The following is a 27,574-nucleotide window of genomic DNA, read 5'->3' as shown; positions in this document are numbered from 1 at the left end:
CAGCCCCTACCCTAACAGGCTGCAGAAGTCCAGGGTCACGTCCCAGCTGCTTCTTCTAAGTTTATGTCCCTGCCCCTCCTATAGGGGGTGGCACTCAGGAAGTGTCACTGTGGGGCTTCAGGGAGGCTGGAGGAAGGTGGCTGGTGGTCGTCTCTAAGACCAGGGTGGGCAGCCACCCCACACAGCCCTGGGCCAAGGCTTCCTGCACAACAATGGCTCCAGGGCTGCAAGTAGGCTACTCCCAGAGGCCGACCTGCACGCCCCCAGTGAACCTTCCAGAAAGCACCACGCCCAGCCCGGCTACTCTTGGCAGTGTCCTGACAGCAGGTAGAGCTCACCAGAGCCACTGTGGCCTTCCCCTCGAGTCAGAGACAAGGACAGATACGGACGCCAGAGGACACACATTCCACGGCCCACAGCGCTCTCGCTTAGGGATTTCTTTTTTTTTTTGAGACAGGGTCTTGCTCTGTTGCCCAGGCTGGAGTGCAGTGGTGCAATCATAGCTCATTGTAGCCTCGACCTCCTGGGCTCAGGTGATCCTCCTTCCTCAGCCTCCTGCGTTGCTGGGACTACAGGCATGCAACACCACACCCAGTTAATTTTTGTTTTTTTAGAAACAGGGTCTCACTATGTTGCCCAGGCTGGTCTCAAGCTCCTGGGCTCAAGTGATCCTTCTGCTTCAGCCTCCGGAGTAGCTAGGGCTACAGGCACACACCACCATGCCCAGTTCAATTTTTTTTTTTTTTTTTTTTTTTTTTTTTTTTTTTTTGAGACAGAGTCAGGCTGAGTGCAGTGGTGTGATCTCGGCTCACTGCAACTTCTGCCTCCCAGGTTAAAGCTATTCTCCTGGCTCAGCCTCCCTAGTAGCTGGGACTACAGGTATGTGCCACCATGCCCAGCTAAATCTTTGTACTTTAGTAGAGATGGGGTTTCACCATGTTGGTCACACTGGTCTCAAACTCCTGACCTCAAATGATCCTCCTGCCTTGGCCTCCCAAAGTGCTGAGATTATAGGCGTGAGCAATATTGCCTGGCCCCAGCTAATTTTTTTTTTTTTTTTTTTTTTTTTTTTTAGAGATAGGGTCTCACTATGTTGCCCAGGCTGGTCTCAAACTCCTGGGCTCAAGCAATCTGTCTGCCTCATCCTCCCAAAGTGCAGGGGTCACTGGCATGAGCCACTGCGCCTGGCCCCTTTTGGGTCTTCTGTGAAAGCGATGGTCCGAGGTGGCTGAAGATGTACATGTAAGAAAGGACAGAGGAGGCAGGAAGAGAGGATGGAGCGGCGCCAGGCGGGGCCGTGGGTCACTTACTGGGGACCGGCCTCAGCACGTCGGGGATGAGAATCTCCACCAGCGCCTGGTAGAGGATGTGGTCGCAGCTCCTCATCCACCTGAGGATGGGGTCGCATTGACACAGGGAGATGAGCTTGTCCTTGGGCAGGACGGCGCCCTCGGGGTCTTCGTCACTGTGGAGGGAGGGGGACAGGGGAGCTGTGGCCTGGCCCAGCTGGGCTCGCACAGCCACGGGAGTGACCAGGGAGCCGGGCTGCGGGACTTCTGCCCAACAGTGGGGCTGGGGTTTTGCTCCCCGTCCCTGAGGCTCAGTGGGTCCCCGCCCTCCGTGATGCTCCCAGCGGTCCACGCTGTCCCTCCCCTGCCGGTGGTCATACTGTCATACTGCGTCTCACTGCAGCTATGGGTTGGGGTCACTTCTACTTGGGATTGCGTCATGGTCACCTCTAAAATCCTCCCTATTCAAACAGTGTGACCTCGAAAAGGGGCAGATGGCAATGTGAATTTCAAGTCAGCTCTACCAAGTCTAAAAATCACAGGGACGGAGGCAGAGGGGTCTGAGCGCTAATTCTTGGAGAGTTGATGCTTTTGTTTGTGGGTTACCTGTGGACATCAGCAGGGGGCTAAGACGTGAGGGGGGCTGTGAACCCAGCCAGGGTGTGGCATTCACCTGGCAGGAAGAGAGGTGGGGCCGTCGCTGGAGGAGGCCTTGGAGTTCCAGAAGGAGAGCCACAGCTTCTCGATGTAGTGGAACTGGAGGTTCATCACCACATCGACGGTCGCCTAGGAATGAAGGCACCGGTGAGACAGACGGGTGCGTGCGCCCACCACGTGCACTCAGCACACGTCAAGTGAGCAGCCGTGATCCGGGCTGCAGCGGGGTGCCCTGGAATCCCAAGGGAGGCCACAGAGAGGAGAGGAGCAGGCGATGGACATGGATGTGGAGGGGCTGCTGCTCCAGAGAGGATGCTTGTGGGGGGCTCGGGGCTCCGTCTCCTCAGCATCACCCAGGGACGCTGGCGACCCTGGCCTGAGCGACGGCAGTTCCGGGGAGGGACACATAGGAGCTGCCTGCCTGGGCTTGGGCGTTCACCTCGCAGTGCCGTCTGTACACCAGCTGCAGGGCCTTGACGTCGTGCAGTGTGACGCCGTCCTGCAGCAGGACGCTGCCCAGGTCGGGCGCTGGGAACTCGGGGAAGACGTGGGAGACATCTGGGGGAGGAACACGGGAACATCAGAAACGGGGCTCTTAGGAAACCGCGGACAACTGGAAGGCCATGGGTGGATGGGGGGCCCAGAAACAGATGGTCTGCCCCACCCCATGCAGTCAGAGCATTTGTTTATTTCTTTTGTTTTTCTTTTTTGAGACAGGGCCTTGCTCAAAAGGAGTGCCCAGGCTGGAGTGCAGTGGCACGATCTCGGCTCACTGCAACCTCCAGCTCCTGGGTTGAAGCGATTCTCCTGCCTCAACCTCCCGGGTAGCTGGGATTACAGGTGTGCGCCACAATGCCGGCTAAGTTTTGCATTTTTTAGTAGAGACGGGATTTCGCCATGTTTTGGCCAGGCTGGTCTCGAAATCCTGACCTCAGGTGATCCGCCCACCTTGGCCTCCCAAAGTGCTGGGATTACAGGTGTGAGCCACCATGCTTGGCCTTTTTTTTTTTTTTTGAGACAAAGTCTTGCTCTGTCACCCAGGCTGGAGTGCAGTGGCATGATCTTGGCTCACTGCAACCTCCTCCTCCTGGGTTAAGCGATTCTCCTGTCTCAGCCTCTTGAGTATTGGGATTACAGGCGTGTGCCACCATGCCTGGCTAATTTTGAATTTTTTTGGTAGAGATGGGGTTTTGCCATGTTGGCCAAGTTGGTCTCAAACTCCCGACCTCAAGTGATCTGACTGCTTCGGCTTCTCAAAGTGCTGGGATTATAGGCGTGAGCCACCGCGCCCGGCACTGTCAGAGAATTTGTAAGCATCAGTTTTCTCAGGTAGAAAATGGAGAGAATATTACCACCTCCCAGGACCATTAAATATGCAGACGCAGAAAGCCCTGAGCCCAAGCCCTGGCACACAGCCAGTACGCACAGAGCCAGCTTAAGGCAGCACATCTCGGGGAGAAGGCCAGCCACAGTGTCCCTGCAGTGACCTCCTGAAGATGGGCCTGACCCCACCTCAATCTCTGCAGGAGACTCAACCCAGGAGGGTTGTTTGGGCTCAAAAAAGATCATAAACTACATGGAAGCCGCTGAGTGTGTACAGAGCCCGCCTGAATCACGACACTGATACCAGTGAGCCTTCCCTGGCCGTCCCCCAACCCCCCGCCCTCCCTCATGGCAGGTTCTGAGTTAGGGCCTTCCTGGGGCAGAGATGGCACCACCACTAGGCCAGCTAGGGAAGAACGCTGTCCCCTGAGCAGCCCCCAGGGAGGAGGCCAAGACCGCCTCATGTGGGGGAACCGGGAGCACCACGAAAGCTCCAGGCAAGAAGGAAGAAAGCCCAGATGGCAGGCAAATCCTGGTGCACCCTGAGTAGAGAATATCTTTTTTTTTTTTTTGCACTGTTTCTTTTTTCTTTAATTTGAAAGGCAGAGTCTCACTCTGTCACCCAGGTTGGAGAGTAGTGGCGTGATCACGGCTCACTGCAGCCTCAAACTTCTGGGCTCAAGTGATCTTCCTCCTTTCTCAGCCTCCTGAATAGGTGGGACCACAGGAGCTTGCTGCTATGCCTGGCTAATTTTTTATTTATTTAATAATTTTTTAGTATGTTGCCCACGCTGGTCTTGAACTCTTGAGCTCAAGTGATCCTCCCGCCTTGGCCTCCCAAGGTGTTGGGATCACGGGCATGAGCCGCCTGTCCTCTAGTGTTCTTCCTGATGGTCATTGGATTTTATTTTCTCATTTTTCTGATGGTCACTTTATATATTACTTTTTTTTTGGCATGTGCTGATTATTCTAAAGTCTCAGAGATGTCAAAAAGAAGGTCTAGTGAGAACTTTCTATTTGACTGAAAAGGTGTCTCATAAGAAAAGTCAGAAGCGGACGTTTAGACGCCACTGGTTCTGCTGGTGTCGAAACCCAGGAGTGTGGCGAGCCGATGGGAGCCCCGCCCCGGGGCCTGTCCGGGCCTCTCACCAATGTACTGCTGGTGGTGCTGGCTCTGCGCCGCCATGGTCTGTTCTGGGGTGCTGTGGAGGCTGCTGTGGGAGCCGCTGTCCCCAAGGCTGTCTGTCTTCTGGGCTGGCCGGTACCTAGGCCGGGAACACACATGCCACCGTGAGGCCCAGCAGCCCTACTGGGGGTGGGCCCAAGGAGTGGGGGGCTGGGCAGGATTCAGTCAGGCATGTGCGTGTATGATGTTTACAAGTTGCGGTCGAATACACACAACACAAAAGTTACCATCGGAACCACTCTGAGTGCACAGCTCAGCAGCATGAAGCACATTCACGTGGCTGTGCAACCGTTACGATCGTCATCTCCGGAACTTGTTCATCTTCCTGCACTGAAGCTCTGTCCCCATGAAACACTCACTCCCCATCCCTGTCCCCAGCCCCTGGCACCCCCACCCGACTTCCTGTCTCTGTGAATCTGACGACTCTAGGAACCTCCTAGGAGTGGGGTCATACAGGATTTGTCCTTTTGCAACTGGCCTGTCTCACTGAGCGTTGTGTCCTCAAGGTCCACTGAGTTCTAGCCTGTGTTGGAATTTCCTCCTCCTTGTTTGTTTTTTTTTTTTCTGAGACGGAGTCTTGGTGCAGTGGTGCCATCTCTGCTCACTGCAAGCTCCGCCTCCTGGGTTCACGCCCTTCTCCTGCCTCAGCCTCCTGAGTAGCTGGGACTATAGGCGCCCACCACCGCGTCCGGCTAATTTTTTGTATTTTTAGTAGAGATGGGTTTTCACCGTGTTAGCCAGGATGGTCTTGATCTCCTGACCTCGTGATTCGCCTGCCTTGGCCTCCCAAAGTGCTGTGATTACAGGGGTGAGCCACCGCACCCAGAATAGAATTTCCTCCTTTTTAAGGCTGAATAATATTCCATCATATGGATGAACCACAGTTTGTTAATGGACACTTGAGAAAATAGATATATATTTCCCCCTAACATTTCTCTTTCAGAAAAAAAGTGAAATTCTTGGCCGGGCACAGGGGCTCACGCCTGTAATCTCAGCAATTTGGGAGGCCAAGGCGGGTGGATCATCTGAGGTCGGCAGTTCGAGACCAGCCTGACCAACATGGAGAAACCCCATCTCTACTAAAAATACAAAATTAGCCGGGCGTGGTGGCACTCGTCTGTAATCCCAGTGACTCAGGAGGCTGAGGCAGGAGAATCGCTTGGACCCGGGAGGCGGAGGTTGCAGTGAGCCAAGATCGCACCACTACACTCCAGCCTGGGCGACAAAAGTAAAAGTCAGTATCAAAAAAAAAAAAAAAAAGGGGGAGGAATTCTTTGCTTGAATCACAAACATCTTATTATTGGCGCAATCTCAGAAGTTCTGAGACTTTCATTTTGAGCCAGCAGTGGTGTCCGCCTGTGCAGGCGGCGCTGAGAAACACTCGAGGAAGGCTTTCCAGGTGCTGGGCTCCTGGGAGGCTGCTGTGTGGTAGGGAGGGGGCTGGCCTGAGCCGGAGCATCTCTGGGGAGCCCCCCTCCTCAAATACAAAGCGGGGGCAGGCCTACAGGGAGGTGGGAGACCATGCCGGCGAGGTGTGTGTAAACCACCTGGCTCAGGGCAGGCTGTGGGCACCACACAGACACAGGCTCAGGCTGTGGCTTCCAAATGCAAATGGCATCAGCCTGTCGCCCTGAAATGTGTGTCGCTGCTCCTAAAATGACACACTGCCTGGAGCACAGGTTCACAGGTGTTCGCCAGGGGCCCAAACTGAACAACGGCAGCGAGCTCCAGAGTCCGTGTCTGCAGACAACGAGGTACAGAAGGAATGCTCTGGAAACTCTCTCCTGGAACCTCCAACTCCTGGGACTGGCTGTGGTCAGGAGTCACTGGCTGACTCAGAGCAGCTGGAATGGGTTTTTGAGATACACACATACATGGGTGGCTCTGTGCAGAGGGCCCAGCACCAGGTGTGAAGGTGCCACATGGGGCTACTGCAATGCGGCCCCTGCTCTGAGGGTGGGCACTTGTGGAGGGACACTAGGAGGCAGCAATATTTGAATGGGCCCTAAACCAGGGGCCAGCAAACTACGGCCTGAGGGCCAATTCTGCTACTTGTTTTTATAAATAAAGTTTTATTGGCACACAGCCACACCCATCATCTTCATGCTGTCTGTGGCTGTTTTCAGGATGCAGCCAAATTGAACAGTCATGACAGAGACTGTCTGGCCTGCAAGGCTAAGATATTTGCTGTCTGGCTCTTTACAGGAAAGGTTTGCTGAGCCTGCCTTAGAAGATGAGAAAGTTTGTGATGGTTGAAGAAGAGGATATTCCAGAAAATGACCAGGGCTTTCCAGCCACTGGATCCAAAAGTCAAGAAGTCGTGACTTGAGCACATCTGCTGCTTTCTCCTGGCTTCTTGGGTTATTTGCAGAGTCCTCTCTCTCTTTACTTCCTAAGTTTTACAAATTAAGGGTCTGTGATTCCGACTATAAGACACTGGATAAGGGGAAAACTGTGGGAATGGTAAAGGATTAGCGGTAGCCACAGACTGGGGCACAGAGGGAAAGCTGGGTAGGCAAAATGTGGAGGATTTTTAGGGCTGTGAAAGGACTCTGTGTGACACTGTGATGGGGGACACGTGTCATTATAGGTTTGTCCAAACTGTAGAATGTCCAACACCAAGAGTGAGCCCTGGTGTCGACTGTGGACTCTGGGGGGTGACGCTGGCTCCATGGAGGGTCGTGGGTCGTAACCAATGCACCGCTGTGTGGGGGAGGCGGATGGTGGGAGGGGCGGCAGGGAGCGGGGCTGGGGGTGTAGAAGAACTCTCTGTACTTTCTACTCAATTTTGCTGTGAACCTAGAATGACTCTAAAAAATGAAGTCTGTTGGCCGGGCGCAGTGGCTCAAGCCTGTAATCCCAGCACTTTGGGAGGCCGAGACGGGCGGATCACGAGGTCAGGAGATCGAGACCATCCTGGCTAACACGGTGAAACCCCGTCTCTACTAAAAAATACAAAAAACTAGCCGGGCGAGGTGGCGGGCGCCTGTAGTCCCAGCTACTCGGGAGGCTGAGGCAGGAGAATGGCGTGAACCCGGGAGGCGGAGCTTGCAGTGAGCCGAGATCCGGCCACTGCACTCCAGCCTGGGCGACAGAGCGAGACTCCGTCTCAAAAAAATAAATAAATAATAAAAAAATTAAAAAATAAAAAAGAAGTCTGTCAAGAACAGTTTTAAATGGTCTAAACAAAAGTCTGAAAACAGTTAGCTGGAGGAGGCTGCATCCCGGCCTCCTGTGTCTCCTGCTAGACTCACCTCATCCTCAGCAGAGGGGGTACCTTGGCTTTCCCAGGATGCTGGAGACGAGGGAGTTATGATGAGTTCGTTGCTTGTCGGAGAAACACCTCTCTCTCCATGCTCCAGGGGAAAGCCAGCCCCGCCCAGCTCGGCCCGCGCACCCACCTGGGCTTCTGATGCATGGGCTGCTGCCGCATGGCCATGTACTGCGTGTCCTCCTGCAGCCGGTTCAGCGGAGAGTCTGGCTTCAGACGAATCCCGTAGTAATGGTACTTCGAGTTGCCCCTGGAAACCAAACATCCCAGGGTCAGCTCCCTTTGCCGACGTCCTGAACAACAAGATAGGTTGGGATTCTTTTTCTTTCTTACTTCTTTTTTTTTTTTTTTCTGAGACAGAATCTCACCCTGTCGCCCAGGCTGGAGTGCAAGGGTGCCATCTGAGCTCACTGCAATCTCTGCCTCCTGGGTTTAAGAGAGTCTCCTGCCTCAGCCTCCCGAGTAGCTGGGATGACAGGTGTGGGCCATAATGCCTAGCTAATTTTTGTATTTTTAGTGGAGACAGGGTTTTGCCATGTTGGCCAGGCTGGTCTCAAACTCCTGGGCTCAAGCAATCCTCCCACCTTGGCCTCCCAAAGTGCAGGGATTACAGGCGTGAGCCACCGCGCCTGGCCTCTTCTCTCTCTTTTTTTTTTTAGAGACAAGGTCTCACTCTGTCACCCGGGCTGGAGTGCAGTGGTGCAGTCACCGCTCACTGTAGCCTTGACCTCCTGAGCTCCAGTGGTCCTCCTGCGTCAGCCTCTGAGTAGCTGGGACTGCTGGCGTGTGCCACCACGCTCGGAAGGTAGGTACTGTTTTCTGGCCTTTCACTTTGGCCTGTCTGGTTCAGCATTTCCTGAACTGCGTGAGGAATGTGATGAAGGAATTCTGCACCTAATACGGTTGTCATGGAGAGCCCTCTCTCACAGGCTAGTATAACACAGGCTCGGACAAGTCCTGTGTGGAGAACACCAGGTCAGCTTTGCTGCGCTCCACATGGCCTATCTCTATTATTATTACTAACAACTCTTCCCCATCCCTTTCCGTCATCTAGCAACACATTTTGGAAAAAGGCACAGTTTGGGAACCATTACATTAGTTTATTACAGGACAATGATGATCAGAGGGCCTTAAACAATTGAGCTCAGAAAACAGCTCACAGAGTCCTTACAGGAGAGAAGCACTAACCCGCAGACATGGCTGTGGAGATACCAGCTCACAGGATGCCATTTCTCCAGAGCTGGCAACGAGGACATGCAGGAAGCACATGGGTCCTTTCTTTTAATTTGTTTTTCTTTTATTACTATATTTTTGAGACAGAGCCTCACTCTGTTGCCCAGGCTGGAGTGCAGTAGTGCCATCTCGGCTCACTGCAACCTCCCCCTCCCAGGTTCAAGAAATTCTCCAGCCTCGGCCGGGCGCGGTGGCTCACGCCTGTAATCCCAGCACTTTGGGAGGCAGAGGCGGGTGTATCACGAGGTCAGGAGATCAAGACCATCCTGGCTAACACGGTGAAACCCCGTCTCTATTAAAAATACAAAAAATTAGCCGGGCGTGGTGGCGGGCGCCTGTAGTCCCAGCTACTTGGGAGGCTGAGGCAGGAGAATCAGCTGAACCCAGGAGGCGGAGGCTGCAGTGAGCCAAGATGACGCCACTGCACTCCAGCCTGGGCGACAGAGCAAGACTCTGTCTCAAAAACAAAAACAAAAAACCAATAAATGGTAAATCCAGCTTTACTGGATAAACCAGAGGCTACATTTTATTTGTCTGTCTGTCTGTTTGACACAGGGTCTTGCTCTGTTGCCCAGGTTGGAGTGCAGTGGTGCAATTGTGGCTCACGGCAGCCTCAACCTCCTGGGCTCAAGTGCTTCTCCCCTCTCAGCTTCCCAAATAAGTGAAATTACAGGTGTGCAAATAGGTGTGCACCACTATGCCTGGCTAATTTTTAATTTTTTTGTAGAGATGAGGTCTTACTATGTTGCCCAGGCTGGTCTCGAACTCCTAGTCTCAAGTGATCCTCTTGCCTCGGCCTCCCAAACTGTTGGGATTTCAGGCGTGCACCACCACACCTGGCCCAGAGGCTGCTCTAAACAAACAAACAAATGTATTGTTTGGGAAATTTCAAAAGGAGAGAGAAAACCAGAGTGACCTCCATGTCCTAACACCGGCTTCTAAAGCCAACGCCGCGGGCTACGCCCAGCCACAGCCAAGGCTGCCGCCAATTGAAAGTAACTGCAAGTTGGCCGGGCGCGGTGGCTCAAGCCTGTAATCCCAGCACTTTGGGAGGCCGAGGCGGGTGGATCACGAGGTCAGGAGATCGAGACTATCCTGGCTAACATGGTGAAACCCCATCTCTACTAAAAATACAAAAAACTAGCCGGGCGTGGTGGCGGGCGCCTGTAGTCTCAGCTACTTGGGAGGCTGAGGTGGGAGAATGGCGTGAACCTGGGAGGCGGAGCTTGCAGTGAGCCGAGATCACGCCACTGCACTCCAGCCTGGGAGACACAGCGAGACTCCGTCTAAAAAAAAAAAAAAAAAAGAAAGTAACCGCAAGCACTCCAGAGGTGGCTGCAAATCAGGCCACCTTGACAGGAGGCGGAAGCCTAGCATTTTCCCAAAAGCTCCATTTCTTGGGAAAGGAAGAGGAAGGACAGGTGGGCTGGGGGTCGTCTACCCACCTGGTGCCCAGCCGCCGTGTCCTCAGCCCCATAAACACAGAACGGATCAGTTTCCCGAAGGAGGCAGCGTTCACCGGGTCCAGCTTGTGCTCCTGGCAGTGCCGAAGGTAGTGGTTGTAAAGAGAACTTCTGGGGAGACTCACACCTTCTGCAGTTTCATAATTATCCAACAGCCACTGGAGCTGCGAAAAGACAGACACGCCTGCGTTTGTCAGAAGCCTGAGGAACGCTAACATGCCAACGTGGACTCGTTAAGAGAATTACTTGCGTTCCCTGTATTACCAAACAGGATGAGGAAATCCATCTTTTCTTTCTTTTTGAGGCAGAGTCTTGCTCTGTCACCCAGGCTGGAGTGCAGTGGCGCAGTCTTGGCTCACTGCAGCCTCTGTCTGCTGGGTTCAAGCAATTTTCCTGCCTCAACCTCCCAAGTAGCTGGGATTACAGGCACCCAACACCACGCCTGGCTAATTTTTGTTATTTTTAGTAGAGATGGGGTTTCACCATGTTGCCCAGGCTGGTCTCAAACTCCTGTCCTCAGGTGATCGGCCTGTCTCAGCCTCCCAAGGTGCTGGGATTACAGGCGTGAGCCACCGCGCCCGGCCAGAAATCCATCTTTGTGGTCGCTGATTTGAATTCTCTAAGCAGATTAATGAATAGCTCATTTTCTCTCATTTATTGATTCTCCCATGTTTAGCCTGGTTTTCCGTTTCCCGGACTTAATTTGTAAAACTCTGGGTGTGATCAAGAACTACTAGGTTCTGTCTTCAGTCACTTAAATGCCCACACACCACCACACAGGGTTTAAACACCCAATAGCTCCTCAGCATACACGAATGGAGGAAATTCTGATGCTAAACAGGAAGATTGAAGACGACTTGGGGGACCGCACAGCCCCATGTTCTGTAGTAAGCAGTGAGCTAACATGTACTGAGATCCCTCACTGAGGGAGGTACAAATGGAAATTCAATAAAATACACAAATGCTTATATGCACGGTTTTGTGTCCGAGTCAAAAGGCAGGACATAGCTACTTGGGAGGCGGAGGTGGGAGGATTGCTTGAGCCCAGGACGTCGATGCTGCAGTGATGCTAGGGTCGCGCCACTGTACTCCAGCCTGGGCGACAGAGCAAGACTTTGTCTCTTTCAAAAAACAAAACAAAAAGATGGGCTAAATGAGTCTAGAGCCAAGGACTATGCCTCGAGAAGTTAACATCCAGTTAGAAGGGCAAGAACTGTCCACAGGAAGAGCTCAGTCCCCACACTGGGCTTCGACCCAAAGGTGTCCCACCCACCAACTGATGCCCTGAGCCAAGTGCCTTAAAGGCTGCGGCTTAATTCTGGTTTCCACCTCTCCCTCTGTTATCGTCTGTCCCCTGATCCAGAGAGGTTTGCTATGTGAATACAAAAGGCTTCACTGATGCCTGCGATTGGGAGAAAGACAGGAATTCCACGCACAGAAGCGAGGCCCGAGTCCAGATCCCACGTCAAGAGCGTGGGGGGAAACCGGCTGTCCCCACCTGGTCCACTTTGTGCGAGGCTGTCGGCGGCTTTGTCTAGGCTGAGCCCTGCTTTCAGAGCTTTGCAGGGCTCCTGTTGCCTGGGCCCTTCCGAGTGGGCAGTGCTGGGTCCTCAGCCCTCCCCCACCGGGCATGTTGGGTTCCTGCACAGCCCTTGGCCTGGGAAGCCCTTGTCCCTGTGCCCCACACACCCTACAAGACACAAAGCAGGCCTGTCCCCTGGGAAGTATCTGTCCCCTCACCACAGCACCCTCCCCCACACCGTCACGTTTGCCGTCTGTTTGCCCCCGCTCCCCCACACTCTGCATTGCAAGCTGGGGAGGAAGTAAGCGTGCATCTCCTTTTTATTATTTATTTATTGAAATGGAGTCTCACTCTGTCACCCAGGCTGGAGTGCACTGGCGCAATCTTGGCTCACTGCAACCTCCACCTCCCGGCTTCAAGTGATTCTCCTGCCTCAGCCTCCCGAGTAGCTGGCATTATAGACATGAGCCACCATGTCTGGCTTATGTTTTTTGTATTTTTAGTAGAGATGGGATTTTGCCATGTTGGCCTCAAATTCCTGACCTCAGATGGTCCACCTGTCTTGGCCTCCCAAAGTGCTGGGATTACAGGTGTGAGCCACTGCACCCGGGCTTCATCTCCTTTTTATGAAATAGTGCCATGGGGTGGTTTTGACCAGCCCTGCACCAACGACCAGCACCTCGGGACCCCTCTTATCTCATCTAAGACCCACCTGATCCAGCGTGTCCTGGCCCCTCCAGCCCTAACGGGGGCTGACCCAGGGTCACAGTGGAGTGAGGACCTGCCCTGGGTTCTGGAATGTTTCACAGGATGACGAGCAGGTCAAAGGTTGAGGGGAAGGGGTGTGTGGGGCCTGAGCGCGGCGGTCTTGTAAGCCGAATTGCAGGTGCGCTGTGGGGCTGAGTCCGTTTTAGAAACGGGGAGGGTGGCTGGAGTTCAGGGTAGAAATTGGGACCAGATGTGTTACCCTGGAACCAAAGAGCTGAGGACAAAACCTCCAGAGGGGTGGGAAGAGTCACCTGGCAGGGGCACTGCCCACGCGGGTGTTGAGGATGAAGAGGAGCAAAGCCTCAGTCTTGAAGTGCGGGTCCAACCTCATGTGCTGCCTCTGGGGCGAGCCAGGAGGGCTTCAGACCTCCTGACCACAAGCTCCCCTCCAGCTCTGCTCCTGCAGGTAAGTCCTGTGGCCAAACATCCCTCCTTACCAAGGGCACAGGAGTGGTTCCTGCCGCAACCCCTGAGCTTGGATTCCGGTTTCCTGGCAGCCCCTGAATCACTCAAGTAGCCCATCACCTCCTCCGCGGCACCAGGGGCCCCTCGCCCTCTTGCTACCACAAAGTCTGCCTCCTGCCGCCTGCAGGGCCCTGTGTGAAGTGCGGTGTCCGCCCCGGCCATGAGTGCAGGTGATGGATTAGCAGTTGCCAATTTCATCTGTCCGGCGTTGGGTGCCACGTGCTTGACTGTGCCCATCACCACAGGGAGGGACCCCTGCCCTCCTGTCCTCTGAATAAGGGAGAGTTAAAACAAAGGACCCTGAGAAGGGCCCCGGAGTGGAGACTTCATCTCTTTCTCACTTGCCTCTTTGGGAAAAGGACATCAGAGTTTTCACTTTCCATCGAGTCGTTCACACCCTTCATCTTCCAGCTTTCTGGACTGGACTTTTTCCGATACAATGGAGGCTGTGTTACTTTTTTCCCTTTTTCTCCTCCAAAGCCCGGCTCTGGCAGAGTGCTTGGACCCTTAAGAGTCTTCCTCGTATTTAATGCTATGAATACTATGAACCACAACCTTGGTGTTGAAGTTAGCGTATGAGTGTATATATATGTATATACTTTTTTTTAAGAGACAGGGATATATATTTTTAGAGACAGGGTCTTGCCCTGTCACCCCAGGCTGGAGCGCAGTGGTGCAATCATAGCTCACTGCAGCCTCCAACTCCCAGGCTCAAGTAATCCCCCTGCCTCAGCTTCCCGAAGTGTTGGGATGACAGTCGGGAGCCGCAGTGTGGGCCCTGAAGCTTTCCTTCACAGTCTGGATTTGTCATGTGTGCTTGTCGCCTGTTTCCCGGAGCGCGCTCTTCCTGAGGGTGGAGATGGAGCCAGGTGTGCACATTCATTTGTTCCCCGGAGCGCGCTCCTCCTGAGGGTGGAGATGGAGCCAGGTGTGAACATTCATTTGTTCCCCGGAGCGCGCTCTTCCTGAGGGTGGAGATGGAGCCAGGTGTGAACATTCATTTGTTCCCCGGAGCGCGCTCCTCCTGAGGGTGGAGATGGAGCCAGGTGTGAACATTCATTTGTTCCCCGGAGCGCGCTCTTCCTGAGGGTGGAGATGGAGTCAGCTGTGCACATTCATTTCTTCCCCGGAGCGCGCTCCTCCTGAGGGTGGAGATGGAGTCAGGTGTGCACATTCATTTGTTCCCCGGAGTGTGCTCCTCCTGAGCGTGGAGATGGAGTCAGGTGTGCACATTCATTTGTTCCCCGGAGCGTGCTCTTCCTGAGGGTGGAGATGGAGTCAGGTGTGCACATTCATTTGTTCCCTGGAGCGTGCTCTTCCTGAGCATGGAGATGGAGTCAGGTGTGCACATTCACGTGTTCCCCGGAGCGTGCTCCTCCTGAACATGGAGATGGAGTCAGGTGTGCACATTCATTTGTTTCCCGGAGCGTGCTCTTCCTGAGGGTGGAGATGGAGCCAGGTGTGCACATTCACCTGTTCCCCGGAGCGCGCTCTTCCTGAGGGAGATGGAGCCAGGTGTGCACATTCACGTGTTCCCCGGAGCGTGCTCCTCCTGAGCATGGAGATGGAGCCAGGTGTGCACATTCACCTGTTCCCCGGAGCGCGCTCTTCCTGAGGGAGATGGAGCCAGGTGTGCACATTCACGTGTTCCCCAGAGCGTGCTCCTCCTGAGCGTGGAGATGGAGCCAGGTGTGCACATTCGCCTGTTCCCCGGAGCGCGCTCCTCCTGAGGGTGGAGATGGAGCCAGGTGTGCACATTCACCTGTTCACCAGAGCATGTTCTTCCTGAGGGTGGAGATGGAGCCAGCTTTGCCCATGTGGGCATCCGCAGGACCCTGGAGATGTCTCCAGCCTGGCAGCAGAGAAAGACTGTCCGAGGAGGTAGGTGGGGAGCGAACAGAGGGTGTCTGGGTGAAGAAGCCAGAGGCTTCCCTTGGTCATTCTGAGGCTGGGGCCACAGATGCCACTTCTTAGATTGTCCTCCACGGGCAGCAGGAGCCAGGGCCAGTGGCCCCACATCTCAAGGAGACAAATGACAATGCAGATTTTCAGGCTAAAAGTGTGAGGCCAGATTTTGTGGGCGGTGAGCTGGAAGGAGCACTGGACTAGGAGTCCTGAGAGGTTCGAGTCTAAGACTCCATCCACCAGGAGGACATACTGGCTCACACATACAAAGAAAGTTTTGGAACAGATGATCCTTCTGCTGTTTACCCCCGACCCCCCGTGCTATTTAAGAGTAGAATCCTTTGCTCAGGTAATTATGTTGGCATTGACACTAAAAGGATGCATAGTTGTCTTGACAACAAATCCTTCTTGTTCAACATCAAAAAGCCACAGAGAAGAGACTGATGTGGCTGGAAGAGTCAGGTCCATTTCCTCCCCCTTCTGCATCGGCAAACTTCCGGGAGGGGAACTGGGTTAGAACTGAAGTGTGATGGGCTTGCAGACTCTGTTCAGGGTCTACCCTCACCAGCAGGCTGGGAGCCACTTATGCACAGGGCCTTCCCATCCCTCAGTGCCGGAGCCCACACCCGGCGGCGCGTCAGACTGGGGCGAGCGTCACAGGTCAGTTCCGTGAAACCGACCACGAGGGTCCGGCTGCTCCAACCACACCTCGCCCACCTTCCCTGCTCTTGAGGGCTGGGGCACCTTCATGCCAGGAAAGGCGGCAGCTGGACAGAGTCACCTTTCCGGTTTGGGCATGTTCTGCAGTCTGCTTTGTCTGCTGATATTTGCACTCTTTCTGTGTCAATATCAAACACAAATGAGCGGAATGCATTCCAAGGAATGTACAGTGTATCCACATTTGCCGCAGTCTGTCAGGACGGCACACTTTTGATGAAATGGATCAAATCCTTCCTTTTAAGGAATAAAAATCCCGAAATGCCAGTGCCTCCCTCTCCCTGGCCCCCCCACAAAGGCCTGTGGTTCTGGGCTCTTCACAGGCACAGCCCCTGTGGACAGATACCCTCACCTGCAGGTGGGAAGGCAGGGATCATGCCCACCTACCCAGCCCCCTTTATCTCCTAAGACACTTGTTTCTATTCCTGGGGGCAAATTTGCCTGACACTGGCTCCTGGTGGTGAGTCAGAGTCTTGCCGAGCCATACACTAGCAGCTTGGGCAGCTATTCTGACCGTCCATGTGTATCTGTGTTGACATAATCCGACTTGGAACACCCACCTTTTCACTCCTCCCACCAATATTTACGAGAGCTGACTCTATGCCACTGCTTGTTCCAGGTGTGGGGATGCAGCGGCGAATAAAAGACAAAAACCCCTGCCCTCTGGGAGTGTCCATTCTTGTCTGGCAGAGACCCACAATAAAGAAGGCAAATGAACCGAATGAGGGCCGGTGCTGAGTGTCATGAGAGAAACTCACCTGGGAAAGGGGACGGGGGTCGCCGCCACAGAGGTACTGGAGGGACGACGCAATAGTAAATTGAGGTGGGGTGGGGTGCCAGGCAGGGCTCACTGAGAAAGTGCCCGCTGAGTGAAGACTCGAAGGAGGTGACAGGGAGCCTGGGGAAGACAGCTTCAGGCAGAGGGCCCCACAGTGCAAAGGCCCTGGGGCAGGTCCGAGCATGGTGCATTGGAGAAGGCCTATGTGGCTGGAGGAGGCCCGCGTGGCTGGAGCAGAGTGAGGAGTGGGAGACAGCCGGTCCTGCTGGGCCCTGTGAGCCATTTTGACAACACTGGGTTCTACTTGGAGGGCCAAGGGGAGCCCTGGAGGCTTCTGAGCAGAGCAGTGCGGTGATCTGACCTGGGTTTTAGCAGCTCACTCTGGCGGCTGCTGCGAGAAGGGGATGGAGGCTGGGTAGGGGTGGGCGCCGACGGCTGGCTAGGAGGTGGCCGAAAGAATCCACAGGGACAGTGGCAGCTGGGAAAGTAGTAGAGGTGGAGGAGGTGGGGGTTCCATCTGGTTCTGGATCTTTCTTGAAGGTGAGGTTGAAGAGCATCTGGGGGTGGGCATGAGAGGAGCAGGGAGGCGAGGACGCAGTGGGGTTGGGGGCTGAGCGCCTGGAAGATCGGCTGCCCCTGCCTGAGATGGGACCGCGGGCGGGAGGCGCAGGGGTTGTGGGAGGCACAGGGGTTGTTGAGGGTGGAGGCCACGCACTGAGCTAAGATGCTAATCCACGGCAGGCAGGAATACCGGGGAAAACAGCGGCACTTCTGGACAGAGGCCCCTTCTGAGGAGCTGCCGGCTCTAGCGACCCCACCATGGCCTGCAGGACAGCACGGCCATGGCGCCAGGCTACACAGGTCACCAGCTGAAGGCTAAATGACCTTTGACAATGTGTGTTTCTTGATTTCAAAGCAAGAAGTCACATAACCCTAATATGACTCTTCCACACCCAGCTCTCTCCCGCAGGCTGCGTGAGTGATGTGTTTATTTTAGTAGACAGCGCCATCTCGTGGTGACAGAGACTCAGTGAACCTGCTGTGGGGTCCGGGTCGGCTGGTAGCCTGAAGGCAGCCCGGTGCCCACTAGGGGCTGAGGTCGCCTCTTCTGCTCATGGCGGCGGCCTGCCATACCCAGTCGGGTGAAGACATATTTCATCCCCAGCCCCAGCTCCGTCCCCTTCCCTCTGGAAGGGCTAATCCCCATTTTCACGGCACCATATCCTGCCCTTTCCCAGTTTGGACACTGCTGGGGGCCTCCTCCTCCCTGGGGGTTTCCACGCCAGGCTGACCATCAGCTGACTGGAAGGTCCTTCCAACGTGCAGACCTCCAGGCCCTGCAGACCGCCTGGGTCCAAGCCCCTAGAGGGGAGGCCTGGGAAGCTCCTGTTGACCAGGGTCCCAGCATCTGAACACCCCCTCCCTCCTGAGACAGCGCAGAGGAGGGAACCAGCTCCACTCAGAAATGTCTATGGGTGGGCTCCCTGGGTGGTTTTCCCACATCTCCCACCTTCTGCCCTCAAATGCTAAGCTCCCTGGAGTGACTTTTTCCTCCTCTTTCACTCCCTGTGTTCCGCACTGACTTGGCCAGAACCCTGCACACGGTAGACGGTCGGCTGACGTCACCATTGGCAGCAGGGAAGAGGCACACAGGCCCTGCCACTGGGGGGACCCTCCCTGGGGCTGTCCGTGAAGGGAGGTCTGGGAGGCCACTCAGTCCCAGCCACAGGCAGCCCCGGGGACAGCCGTTGCGAGGGCGCGTCGCCCCGTCCACCAGCAGATCACGTGTTTTAACTCCTCCCTTCGTCTCTGGCTCTCACATTTGCCAAAGCAAGATCTAGGTTTGTTCTACTCATGTGTGTGGTGAACTCTGTAGAAAGACCTTATTTTACTTCCTTGGTTTCAAGTCACCAAGCCCCAAATCTTACTGATCACAGCTCAGGATGGAAGGAAACAACTCAACAGCGAATCATCAGTGAGAAAAAGAAACATGAGATTTTACCTGCTGGAAAAGTCAGCTCGGGAATGTGAATCTGTGGGGAAGCGACCTGAGAAAGTCTGCCTCGGGTGAAGTGTTAGAAAGCAGGAAGGATGCCAGCAGCCAGAGACAAGCGGTTCATGCATTTTCCCATAGACATTTTTTCTTTTTTTGAGACGGAGTCTCGCTATATCTCCCAGGCTGAAGTGCAGTGGCGCGATCTCAGCTCACTGAAACCTCTGCCTCCCGGGTTCAAGCTATCCTCCTGTCTCAGCCTCCGGAGTAGCTGGGACTATAGGCATGTGCCACCTCACCTGGCTAATATTTGTGTTTTTGGTAGAGACGGGGTTTTGCCACGTTGATCAGGCTGGTCTTGAACTCCTGACCTCAAGTGGTCCGCCCGCCTTGGCCTCCCAAAGTGCTGGGATCACAGGCGTGAGCCACCGCGCCCAGCCCATTTTCCCACAGACATTTTAACTCTCCTGTGGACACGCTGCCTGCCCAGGCTCTGCAACCCCATCTTGCCTGGATCACACAGCCCTCTTGCCCGGGGCTGAGACCCTGGGCCCGCATGAGTTTATGTTCAGGCTGAAGATGGCCTGGTGGGGAATGTCTTTCTGCACACTTTCCCATATGTATGTGCTCTGAGTTTAAGACTCGAGGCCGGGGAGATCCTCTTTCCAAGCACGTGGGGAAGACTCCCTTCTCCCTGAGTTCATCTACAGGGAGGACGTCATCTAGCAGTGACACATGACAGGATGACCATGTCCTACGCAGCCTGGAGGGGAGCGGGGCACTGAGCAGGGGTCCGGCATGGTGTTTGTTTTGTTTTGTCTTTTTTGCTTCAAGACAATTGGCAGAAGGAGATATTTCTGTCATTTCTTCTAGTGACCAGCCCCCTGAGGCACAGCGCAGAGGGCAGAGGCCTCGCCAAGGGCTGCGGTGAGCAGGTGACCACACCTGTGCCTAACCCAGAAGCCCAGGTTTCCGGACTGTCCTATGTCACTTTCCACCCCCAGAATCACTCACTGCCTTTTGAGTAATGCCTCATTTTACACATTGGCCAGCACAGAAGTCAGGATGGGATGACAGTGAGCACGGGAGTCAGGATGGGATGACAGTGAGCACGGGAGTCAGGATGGGATGACAGTGAGGATGGGAGTCAGGATGGGATGACAGTGAGGGCGGGAGTCAGGATGGGATGACAGTGAGGACGGGAGTCAGGATGGGATCACAGTGAGGGCAGGGGTCAGGATGGGATGACAGTGAGAACTGGAGTCAGGATGGGATGACAGTGAGGACGCGAGTCAGGATGGGATCACAGTGAGGATGGGAGTCAGGATGGGATAACAGTGAGGATGGGAGTCAGGATGGGATGACAGTGAGGATGGGAGTCAGGATGGGATGACAGTGAGCACAGGAGTCAGGATGGGATGACAGGATGGGACTCAGGATGGGATGACAGTGAGGATGGGACTCAGGATGGGATGACAGTGAGGACTGGAGTCAGGATGGGATGACAGTGAGGACTGGAGTCAGGATGGGATCACGGTGAGGATGGGAGTCAGGATGGGATGACAGTGAGGACTGGAGTCAGGATGGGATGACAGTGAGGACTGGAGTCAGGATGGGATCACGGTGAGGGCGGGAGTCAGGATGGGATGACGGTGAGGACTGGAGTCAGGATGGGATGACGGTGAGGACTGGAGTCAGGATGGGATGACGGTGAGGACGGGAGTCAGGATGGGATCACGGTGAGGACAGGAGTCAGGATGGGATGACAGTGAGGACGGGAGTCAGGATGGGATGACAGTGAGGATGGGAGTCAGGATGGGATGACAGTGAGGGCGGGAGTCAGGATGGGATGACGGTGAGGGCGGGAGTCAGGATGGGATGACGGTGAGGGGGAGTCAGGATGGGATGACGGTGAGGGCGGGACTCAGGATGGGATGACAGTGAGGACGGGAGTCAGGATGGGATGATAGGACGGGAGTCAGGATGGGATGACGGTGAGGACGGAAGTCAGGATGGGATGACGGTGAGGGCGGGAGTCAGGATGGGATGACGGTGAGGGCGGGAGTCAGGATGGGATCACGGTGAGGGCGGGAGTCAGGACGGGATCACGGTGAGGGCGGGAGTCAGGACGGGATGACGGTGAGGGCGGGAGTCAGGACGGGATCACGGTGAGGGCGGGAGTCAGGACGGGATGACGGTGAGGGCGGGAGTCAGGACGGGATGACGGTGAGGGCGGGAGTCAGGACGGGATGACGGTGAGGGCGGGAGTCAGGACGGGATCACGGTGAGGGCGGGAGTCAGGACGGGATGACGGTGAGGGCGGGAGTCAGGACGGGATCACGGTGAGGGCGGGAGTCAGGACGGGATGACGGTGAGGGCGGGAGTCAGGACGGGATGACGGTGAGGACGGGAGTCAGGATGGGATGACGGTGAGGACGGGAGTCAGGATGGGATGACGGTGAGCACGGGAGTCAGGATGGGATGACAGTGAGGATGGGAGTCAGGATGGGATGACAGTGAGGGCGGGAGTCAGGATGGGATGACAGTGAGGATGGGAGTCAGGATGGGATGACAGTGAGGGGGAGTCAGGATGGGATGACAGTGAGGATGGTAGTCAGGATGGGATGACAGTGAGGATGGGAGTCAGGATGGGATGACAGTGAGGGGGAGTCAGGATGGGATGACAGTGAGGATGGGAGTCAGGATGGGATGACAGTGAGGATGGGAGTCAGGATGGGATGACAGTGAGGGGGAGTCAGGATGGGATGACAGTGAGGATGGGAGTCAGGATGGGATGACAGTGAGGATGGGAGTCAGGACGGGATGACAGTGAGGGCGGGAGTCAGGATGGGATGACAGTGAGGATGGGAGTCAGGATGGGATGACAGTAAGGATGGGAGTCAGGATGGGATGACAGTGAGGGCGGGAGTCAGGATGGGATCACGGTGAGGGCGGGAGTCAGGATGGTATCACGGTGAGGGCGGGAGTTAGGATGGGATCACAGTGAGGACTGGGGTCCACTGAAGGGAACTTCTCTGATGTCTGAATTCTCAAGAGAACGTCAGATCCCAATTGAAGTGCTGGAGAGCAGAACAGCTAGAAGGACATTCTGACTTCAATGGCTTGTCCCAGGTTTAAGATGCCAAACACATTTCCAGGTATGTGCAAAGCTGAATCGAGAGCGTTTGGGGAGAAGTGAAAGCGATGAGTCTGAGGGGGCTAGAGCTTTCCTTCTCTATTGTTCCTGGAAATAAAGACGGAGCCGGCCACATCCCCTAGTCCCACCCTGCTACGGAGCTCTGCAGAACTGAGATGCCCCCAACCTCCCGTCATGGGGCCTGTGATCATGGTCTTCTCCCAAGAGACAAGGGGAGGAGAAAAATCCTAGACACTAAAATCTGTACGAATTAGCTGCTTTATGCTTTTCTCAAATTACTGTTTCTTTCCAAGAGAGAACTCTAGGAAAATTAGCTAAGCGTCTAAGGCATTCCCAACCCTATGTCGTTTTCTCTCTTTTTTGTTGCTGTTGCTGATTTTTGCATTGTTTTTATTTTTCATATATAACTATACTGCTTATCACCTGCCAGGTATTGTTGAAAGTATTTTACGTACATTAAATAATTTACTCCCTATGATAACCCAAGGAGGTAGGTGTTGTTATTATCTACCTTTTACAAATAAAGAATCTGTTTTGATTTCTCCTTCATTGCTGAAGGGCATTTTTTGCTGGATGTAGGATGCTAGATTGGCTTCCCCCTCAACCACCTTTCACAAAGGGCACTTTAAAGGGGGCATTTTATTGTCTTTGTTTTTTGTTTTTTGTTTTTTTTTTTTTTTAAAGACGGAGTTTCGCTCTATCGCCCAGGCTGGAGTGCAGTGGCGCGATCTCGGCTCACTGCAAACTCTGCCTCCTGGGTTCACGCCCTTCTCCTGCCTCAGCCTCCCAAGTAGCTAGGACTACAAGCGTCTGCCACCATGCTCGGCTAATTTTTTTGTATTTTTAGTAGACATGGGGTTTCACTGTGTTGGCCAGGATGGTCTGGATCTCCTGACCTCGTGATCCACCTGCCTCGGCCTCCTAAAGCGCTGGGATTACAGGCATGAGCCACCACACCCGGCATTTTACTTTTTTTTGAGATGGAGTCTCACTCTGTCCCTCAGGCTGGAGTGCAGTGGTGCAATCTTAGCTCACTGCAACCTCTGCCTCCCGGGTTCAAGCAATTCTCCTGCCTCAGCCTCCCAAGTAGCCGGGATTATAGGCACCCACCGTCACACCAAGCTAATTTTTGTATTTTTAGTAGAGATGGGGTTTCACCATGTTGGCCAGGCTGGTCTCAAACTCCTGACCTCAAGTGATCCACCCGCCTCTGCCTCCCAAAGTGCTGGAATTACAGGTGTGAGCCGCCGCGCCCGGTTGCCTTTGTTTGTTTTAAAAATGTCTATGCAGGTTACAAGCAGAGCAGGGACAGGTTGCCAGGTCAGACACACACTTACATGGCTGTTGAGTAAACCGCTTTTGTGTGATGTGATTCCTTCGCTTTTTTGGAGGTTTTCAATCGCCATTTCAAGCTAAAGAAAATGTGTGCAGAAACAAAACAAAATGAAAAAAAAAAAAAAAGGAAATCAGATGGTTAGCATCAGCCAAGATTTGTTTTTATTAATATCCAAATAATGATTCGAGCTCCTACAAAATAAAAAGGAGGCTCCACGCAGGCAGGGCGGTGGGGGTGAGTTAAATTGTGCGTGAAAGCTGAGGCAGGGAGTATTGCTTCGCACATGTAGATAAGCCCGAGAGCCTGTCTGACAGAAGCAGCAGCAATCGTGTGGTAAAAACTTGCTACTGAATTTTAACCCGGCATATGTGTGTGCACATCATCACATTAATATGCAGCTGCTGCATCCATTCCAGTGTCCGCCAAGCCAGCCTCATAGTCACCTGCTCCTCTCCCCACACCACATCGATGGGGAACCAGAACGAAAGCAAGGGCAGATGGCAGCCTTGACTCCCCAGCCAGGCCGTCTTGTTGCAAAGCCCAGGGTCTCCCCGCTGCTACCAACGAGGCCAAAGACTCAGACCCTGCCACCAGGAGGCCATAGGATCCAGGGCCACTGGACACTGTCTGACGAGTTATTTATCTAGTGGGAGCTGTGCGAAGACGGTTTTTGGAAAAGAGAAAAGAGTTTTGGAAGAAAGAGTTGGGGAGCTAACGGTAGAACTTCCTGGAGGAGGGATTCCTGAGTTGGATCCCGAAGGACCTGATGGAAGTGGGGAGGGAGGTGGGTGGCAGGTCCATGCAAAGGAGGAGGCACTCAAATGTGCGTGGCCGCCAAGGCATTCCCACGCATTTGGTCTGTCCTAGACTCGCACACGGAAAACGGCGATGTAAAATCTGCTGCAGCCCACCGCGACGACCAGAGGACTGAAGTGGAAGGAAATGAACCTGAAGTATATGCTTCCTTTCCTAAAACACCCAGGGAGGCCAAAGACTTGACAGTTCTGCAAAGAGCAGGTTGAGTGTGTATTTCCGAGAGCAGGCTCGCGGAGCTGAGTTCAAGAGCGAGAGGCTAACTGCTTCTCCCACGGCCTCTGACCACTGTGGTTCTGCCTCCTCTCATTAGCGACCCTTGCTTCAAGCCAAGGAGGACGTCAGGGTGGCCTTTAAGAAGTGCAGAAGGTACAGTGGAGGACCAGGGGAAAGCAGAATGGTGAGACCTCCCCCACCCATCGGCCTCAGGGCGCAGGCGATGAGAAGGCAGTCGCCACCTCTATGATAGAAAGAAAAAAGGCACATGCCACCCTCATGTCTTGGGGCCATTCTGATTTGCAGCTTGGGCAGGCAGGTGAGTACCGCCCAGTGGCACCTTCCCTGTGGGACACCGCTGACCTGTGGGTGCTGGGAGAGCAGAGTGCATGACCTCTGGAAGTCTGCCCTCATCTCAGGGGCCTTGTCCAGTGCCCAGCAGACTCGGAAGGAGAAGAAAACACTGTCTCCGAACATAGTGGGTCTCAGTCATTTGGTCTATTAAAAAATACACTCTTACAAAATTTTGAGATTTCGCTGCCTCCCCTGAAAAAGAGCTTTTTTTTTTTTTTTTCTTCCTTGAGACAGACTCTTGCGCTGTTTCCCAGGCTGGAGTGCAATGATGTGATTTCGGCTCACTGCCACCTCTGCCTCCCAGGCGCCAGTGATTCTCATGCCTCAGCTTCCCAAGTAGCTGGGGTTACAGGCGTATGCCACCACACCCAGCTAATTTCTGTATTTTTTGGCAGACATGGGGTTTCTCTATGTTGGCCAAGCTGGTCTTGAACTCCTGGCCTCAACTGAACCGCCTGCCTCGGCCTCCCAAAGTTCTGAGATTACAGGTATGAGCTACCACACACCGCCTGCTTTTGCTTTTAAAAGTTAAATCGATTATTTCCCTTATTAGAAATCAAAATAGATAATTTTTAAAAAGATGTATTAATTCATTAAAAAATAATAAACCCGTTATAGGTTAACACTTAAAGAATAGGTACACTTTCCAAAAAAAAAAAAAAAAAAAAAAAAAAAAAACCCAAGATGAGAAGAGCGGAATGATTCTACGTCTTCACAAGTCTGTACAGTGTGTGGCTTACAGAGACCGCTCTGCACATCTGCTTCTGGAGCTCCATCTATTGTATACTGTTTACTGTTTTAGTTGAAGTGCATTGAAAAAACTTGGCCTCACACAGATATATACTTGGAAAAGGAGCACCGTTTTAATAGCCTTTTCAGATAATTGTGGATATTTTTACTTGATACTATCGCAACACTTGACAACTGGTAATTTCTTAAAGGTTAGCTGCAATGTGGAATCTGAAACCATTATCAACGAGCTTTTCATACTCAGTAACATTGAAATCCATTAATCTTGAGCTGACATCCATGACAATGACAGAGTAAGGAACTCCAAAACCCATCCCTTCACAAAAGCAGTGAAAACATGGGCAAACATCGTCAGAATCAACTTTATCAGAACTCTGCAAATGAATTAAAAGATTATGGTAAACAGGTGAAACCTTAATCAAGAAAAAAAAAAAGATAAAACTTGGCATTTAAGGAAATCTCCATCAAATCACTAGTTAACCACTAAGGTAACCGAATAGAGATTTTGGCCGGGTGTGGGGGCTCACGCCTATAATCCCAGCACTTTGGGAGGCTGAGGCACGTGGACTGCTTGAGGCCAGGAGTTCAAGACCAGCCTGGCTAACATGATGAAACTCTATCTCTACTAAAAAATATGAAGAAAAATTAGGTGGGTGTGGTGGCACACACCTGTAATCCCAGCTACTGGGGAGGCTGAGGCAGGAGGATCACTTGAACCCAGGAAGTGGACATTGCAGTGAGCCAAGATCACACCACTGCACTCCAGCCTGGGCAACAAAGACTGTCTAAAAAAAAAAAAAAAAGCAGATTTTACAAAATTAGTTCAGAAAGGTCATAAAACAATCAACAACACCTATAAGCAGCAACAGCAAACTGTGGGGAGGACAGAAGAATCCGATATTCAGAGTCACCATGTTATACTATTCAAAATATCCACTTTTCCACAAAAATTATGAGGCATGCAAGAAAACAAGAAAGTATGGCCCATATGTAGAAATAAATAAATAGGACCGTCCCTGAGAAAATCTAGCCTTTGGACTTATGAAACAAAGAGTTTAAATCAACTATATAAAATATACTTAAAGAGTTAAAGGAAATCACGTACAAAGCACTATAAAAAACCATGACAGGCGGGCGTGGTGGCTCACACCTGTAATCCCAGCACTTTGGGAGGGTGAATTGGGTGGATCACTTGAAGTCAGGAGCTCAGGGACCAGCCTGGCCAACATGGTGAAACCCTGTCTCTACTAAAAATACAAAAATTAGCTAGGCATGGTGGTAGGCGTCTGTAATTCCAGCTACTTGAAAGGCTGAGGCCTGAGAATTGCTTGAGCCCACGAGGCAGGGTTTGTAGGGAGCTGAGATCACACCACTGCACCCCAACCTGGGTGACAGAGTGAGATTCCATATCAAAACAGAAACAGAAACAGAAACAAAAACGAAACAACAACAACAACAACAACAAACACATGAGAGTGATGTTTCACCAGTAGAGAATATCAACAAGAAGATAGAAATTGTAAAAAGGAACCAAATAAAATTTCTGGAGTTTAAAGTATAACAGCTGGAATGAAAAATTCAACAGCAGATTTGAGCAGGCAGAAAAAAGAATCAGGGAACTTGAAGATAGGTCAATTGAGATTACCTAGTCTGAGGAGTGGAAAGAAAAAAGAAGAAAAATGAGCTGAGTGCCGGGTGCAGTGGCTCACGCCTGTAATCCCAGCACTTTGGGAGGCTGAGGTGGGCGGATCACAAGGTCAGGAGATCGAGACCATCCTGGCTAACACAGTGAAACCCCGTCTCTACTAAAAATACAAAAAAAAAAAAATTAGCCGGGTGCGATGGCGGGCGCCTGTAGTCCCAGCTACTCAGGAGGCTGAGGCAGGAGAATGGCGGGATCCCGGGAGGCGGAGCTAGCAGTGAGCCGAGATCGCGCCATTGCACTCCAGCCTGGGGGACAGAGCGAGACTCCGTCTCAAAAAAAAAAAAAAAAAAAAAAAGAAAAGAAAAATGAGCTGAGCCTAAGAAACTTGTGGGACACCACCAAGCTTACCAACAAACACATAATAGGAGTCCCAGAAGGAGAGGAGAGGGAGAAAGTGGTAAAGTATATTTGAATAAGTGATGGCTGAAAACTTCCCACATTTGATGAAAGACATGAATCTACACACTCAAAAACCTCAACAAACTTTAAGTGGTATAAATGTAAAGAAATCCACACCAAAGACACATTATAATCGAACTGTTGAAAGGCAAAGACAAAGAGAGAATCCTAGAAGCAGTAAGAGAGAAGTGGCATCACAAACAGAGAATCCAGAATATGAGTAATGGCTGATTTCTCAACAGAAACCATGGAGGCCAGAGGGCAGTGAAATGAC

At 53.0% G+C, this 27,574-nt stretch overlaps 1 protein-coding gene and 1 long non-coding RNA gene across 5 annotated transcripts in view; one reads left to right on the top strand and one right to left on the bottom strand.

Annotated features, from left to right (window-relative positions):
• RFX2 (regulatory factor X2) overlaps positions 1–27,574 on the bottom strand; it is a 124,664-nt gene that overhangs the window by 13,029 nt on the left and 84,061 nt on the right. For 2 of the 4 annotated variants that reach the window (XM_050770218.1, XM_050770215.1), the window contains exons 6-12: positions 23,065–23,139; positions 10,405–10,586; positions 7,857–7,976; positions 4,419–4,534; positions 2,386–2,504; positions 1,963–2,075; positions 1,311–1,465 (exon numbers count right to left, since the gene is read on the bottom strand). In XM_050770218.1, the coding sequence (XP_050626175.1) occupies positions 1,311–1,465; positions 1,963–2,075; positions 2,386–2,504; positions 4,419–4,534; positions 7,857–7,976; positions 10,405–10,586; positions 23,065–23,139 (880 nt within the window). The remainder of the gene's footprint in view (positions 1–1,310; positions 1,466–1,962; positions 2,076–2,385; positions 2,505–4,418; positions 4,535–7,856; positions 7,977–10,404; positions 10,587–23,064; positions 23,140–27,574) is intronic. The other 2 variants (XM_050770219.1, XM_050770216.1) reach the window with 1 other exon arrangement.
• On the top strand, positions 14,277–14,824 carry LOC126942917 (uncharacterized). Its single transcript, XR_007721644.1, has 3 exons — positions 14,277–14,518; positions 14,637–14,692; positions 14,752–14,824. It is a non-coding gene; the product is annotated as an uncharacterized LOC126942917 (long non-coding RNA).

Source organism: Macaca thibetana, chromosome 19, assembly GCF_024542745.1.
Source record: "Macaca thibetana thibetana isolate TM-01 chromosome 19, ASM2454274v1, whole genome shotgun sequence".
Taxonomy (NCBI): domain Eukaryota; kingdom Metazoa; phylum Chordata; class Mammalia; order Primates; family Cercopithecidae; genus Macaca; species Macaca thibetana.
This window is presented reverse-complemented; position numbering and strand designations above follow the sequence as displayed.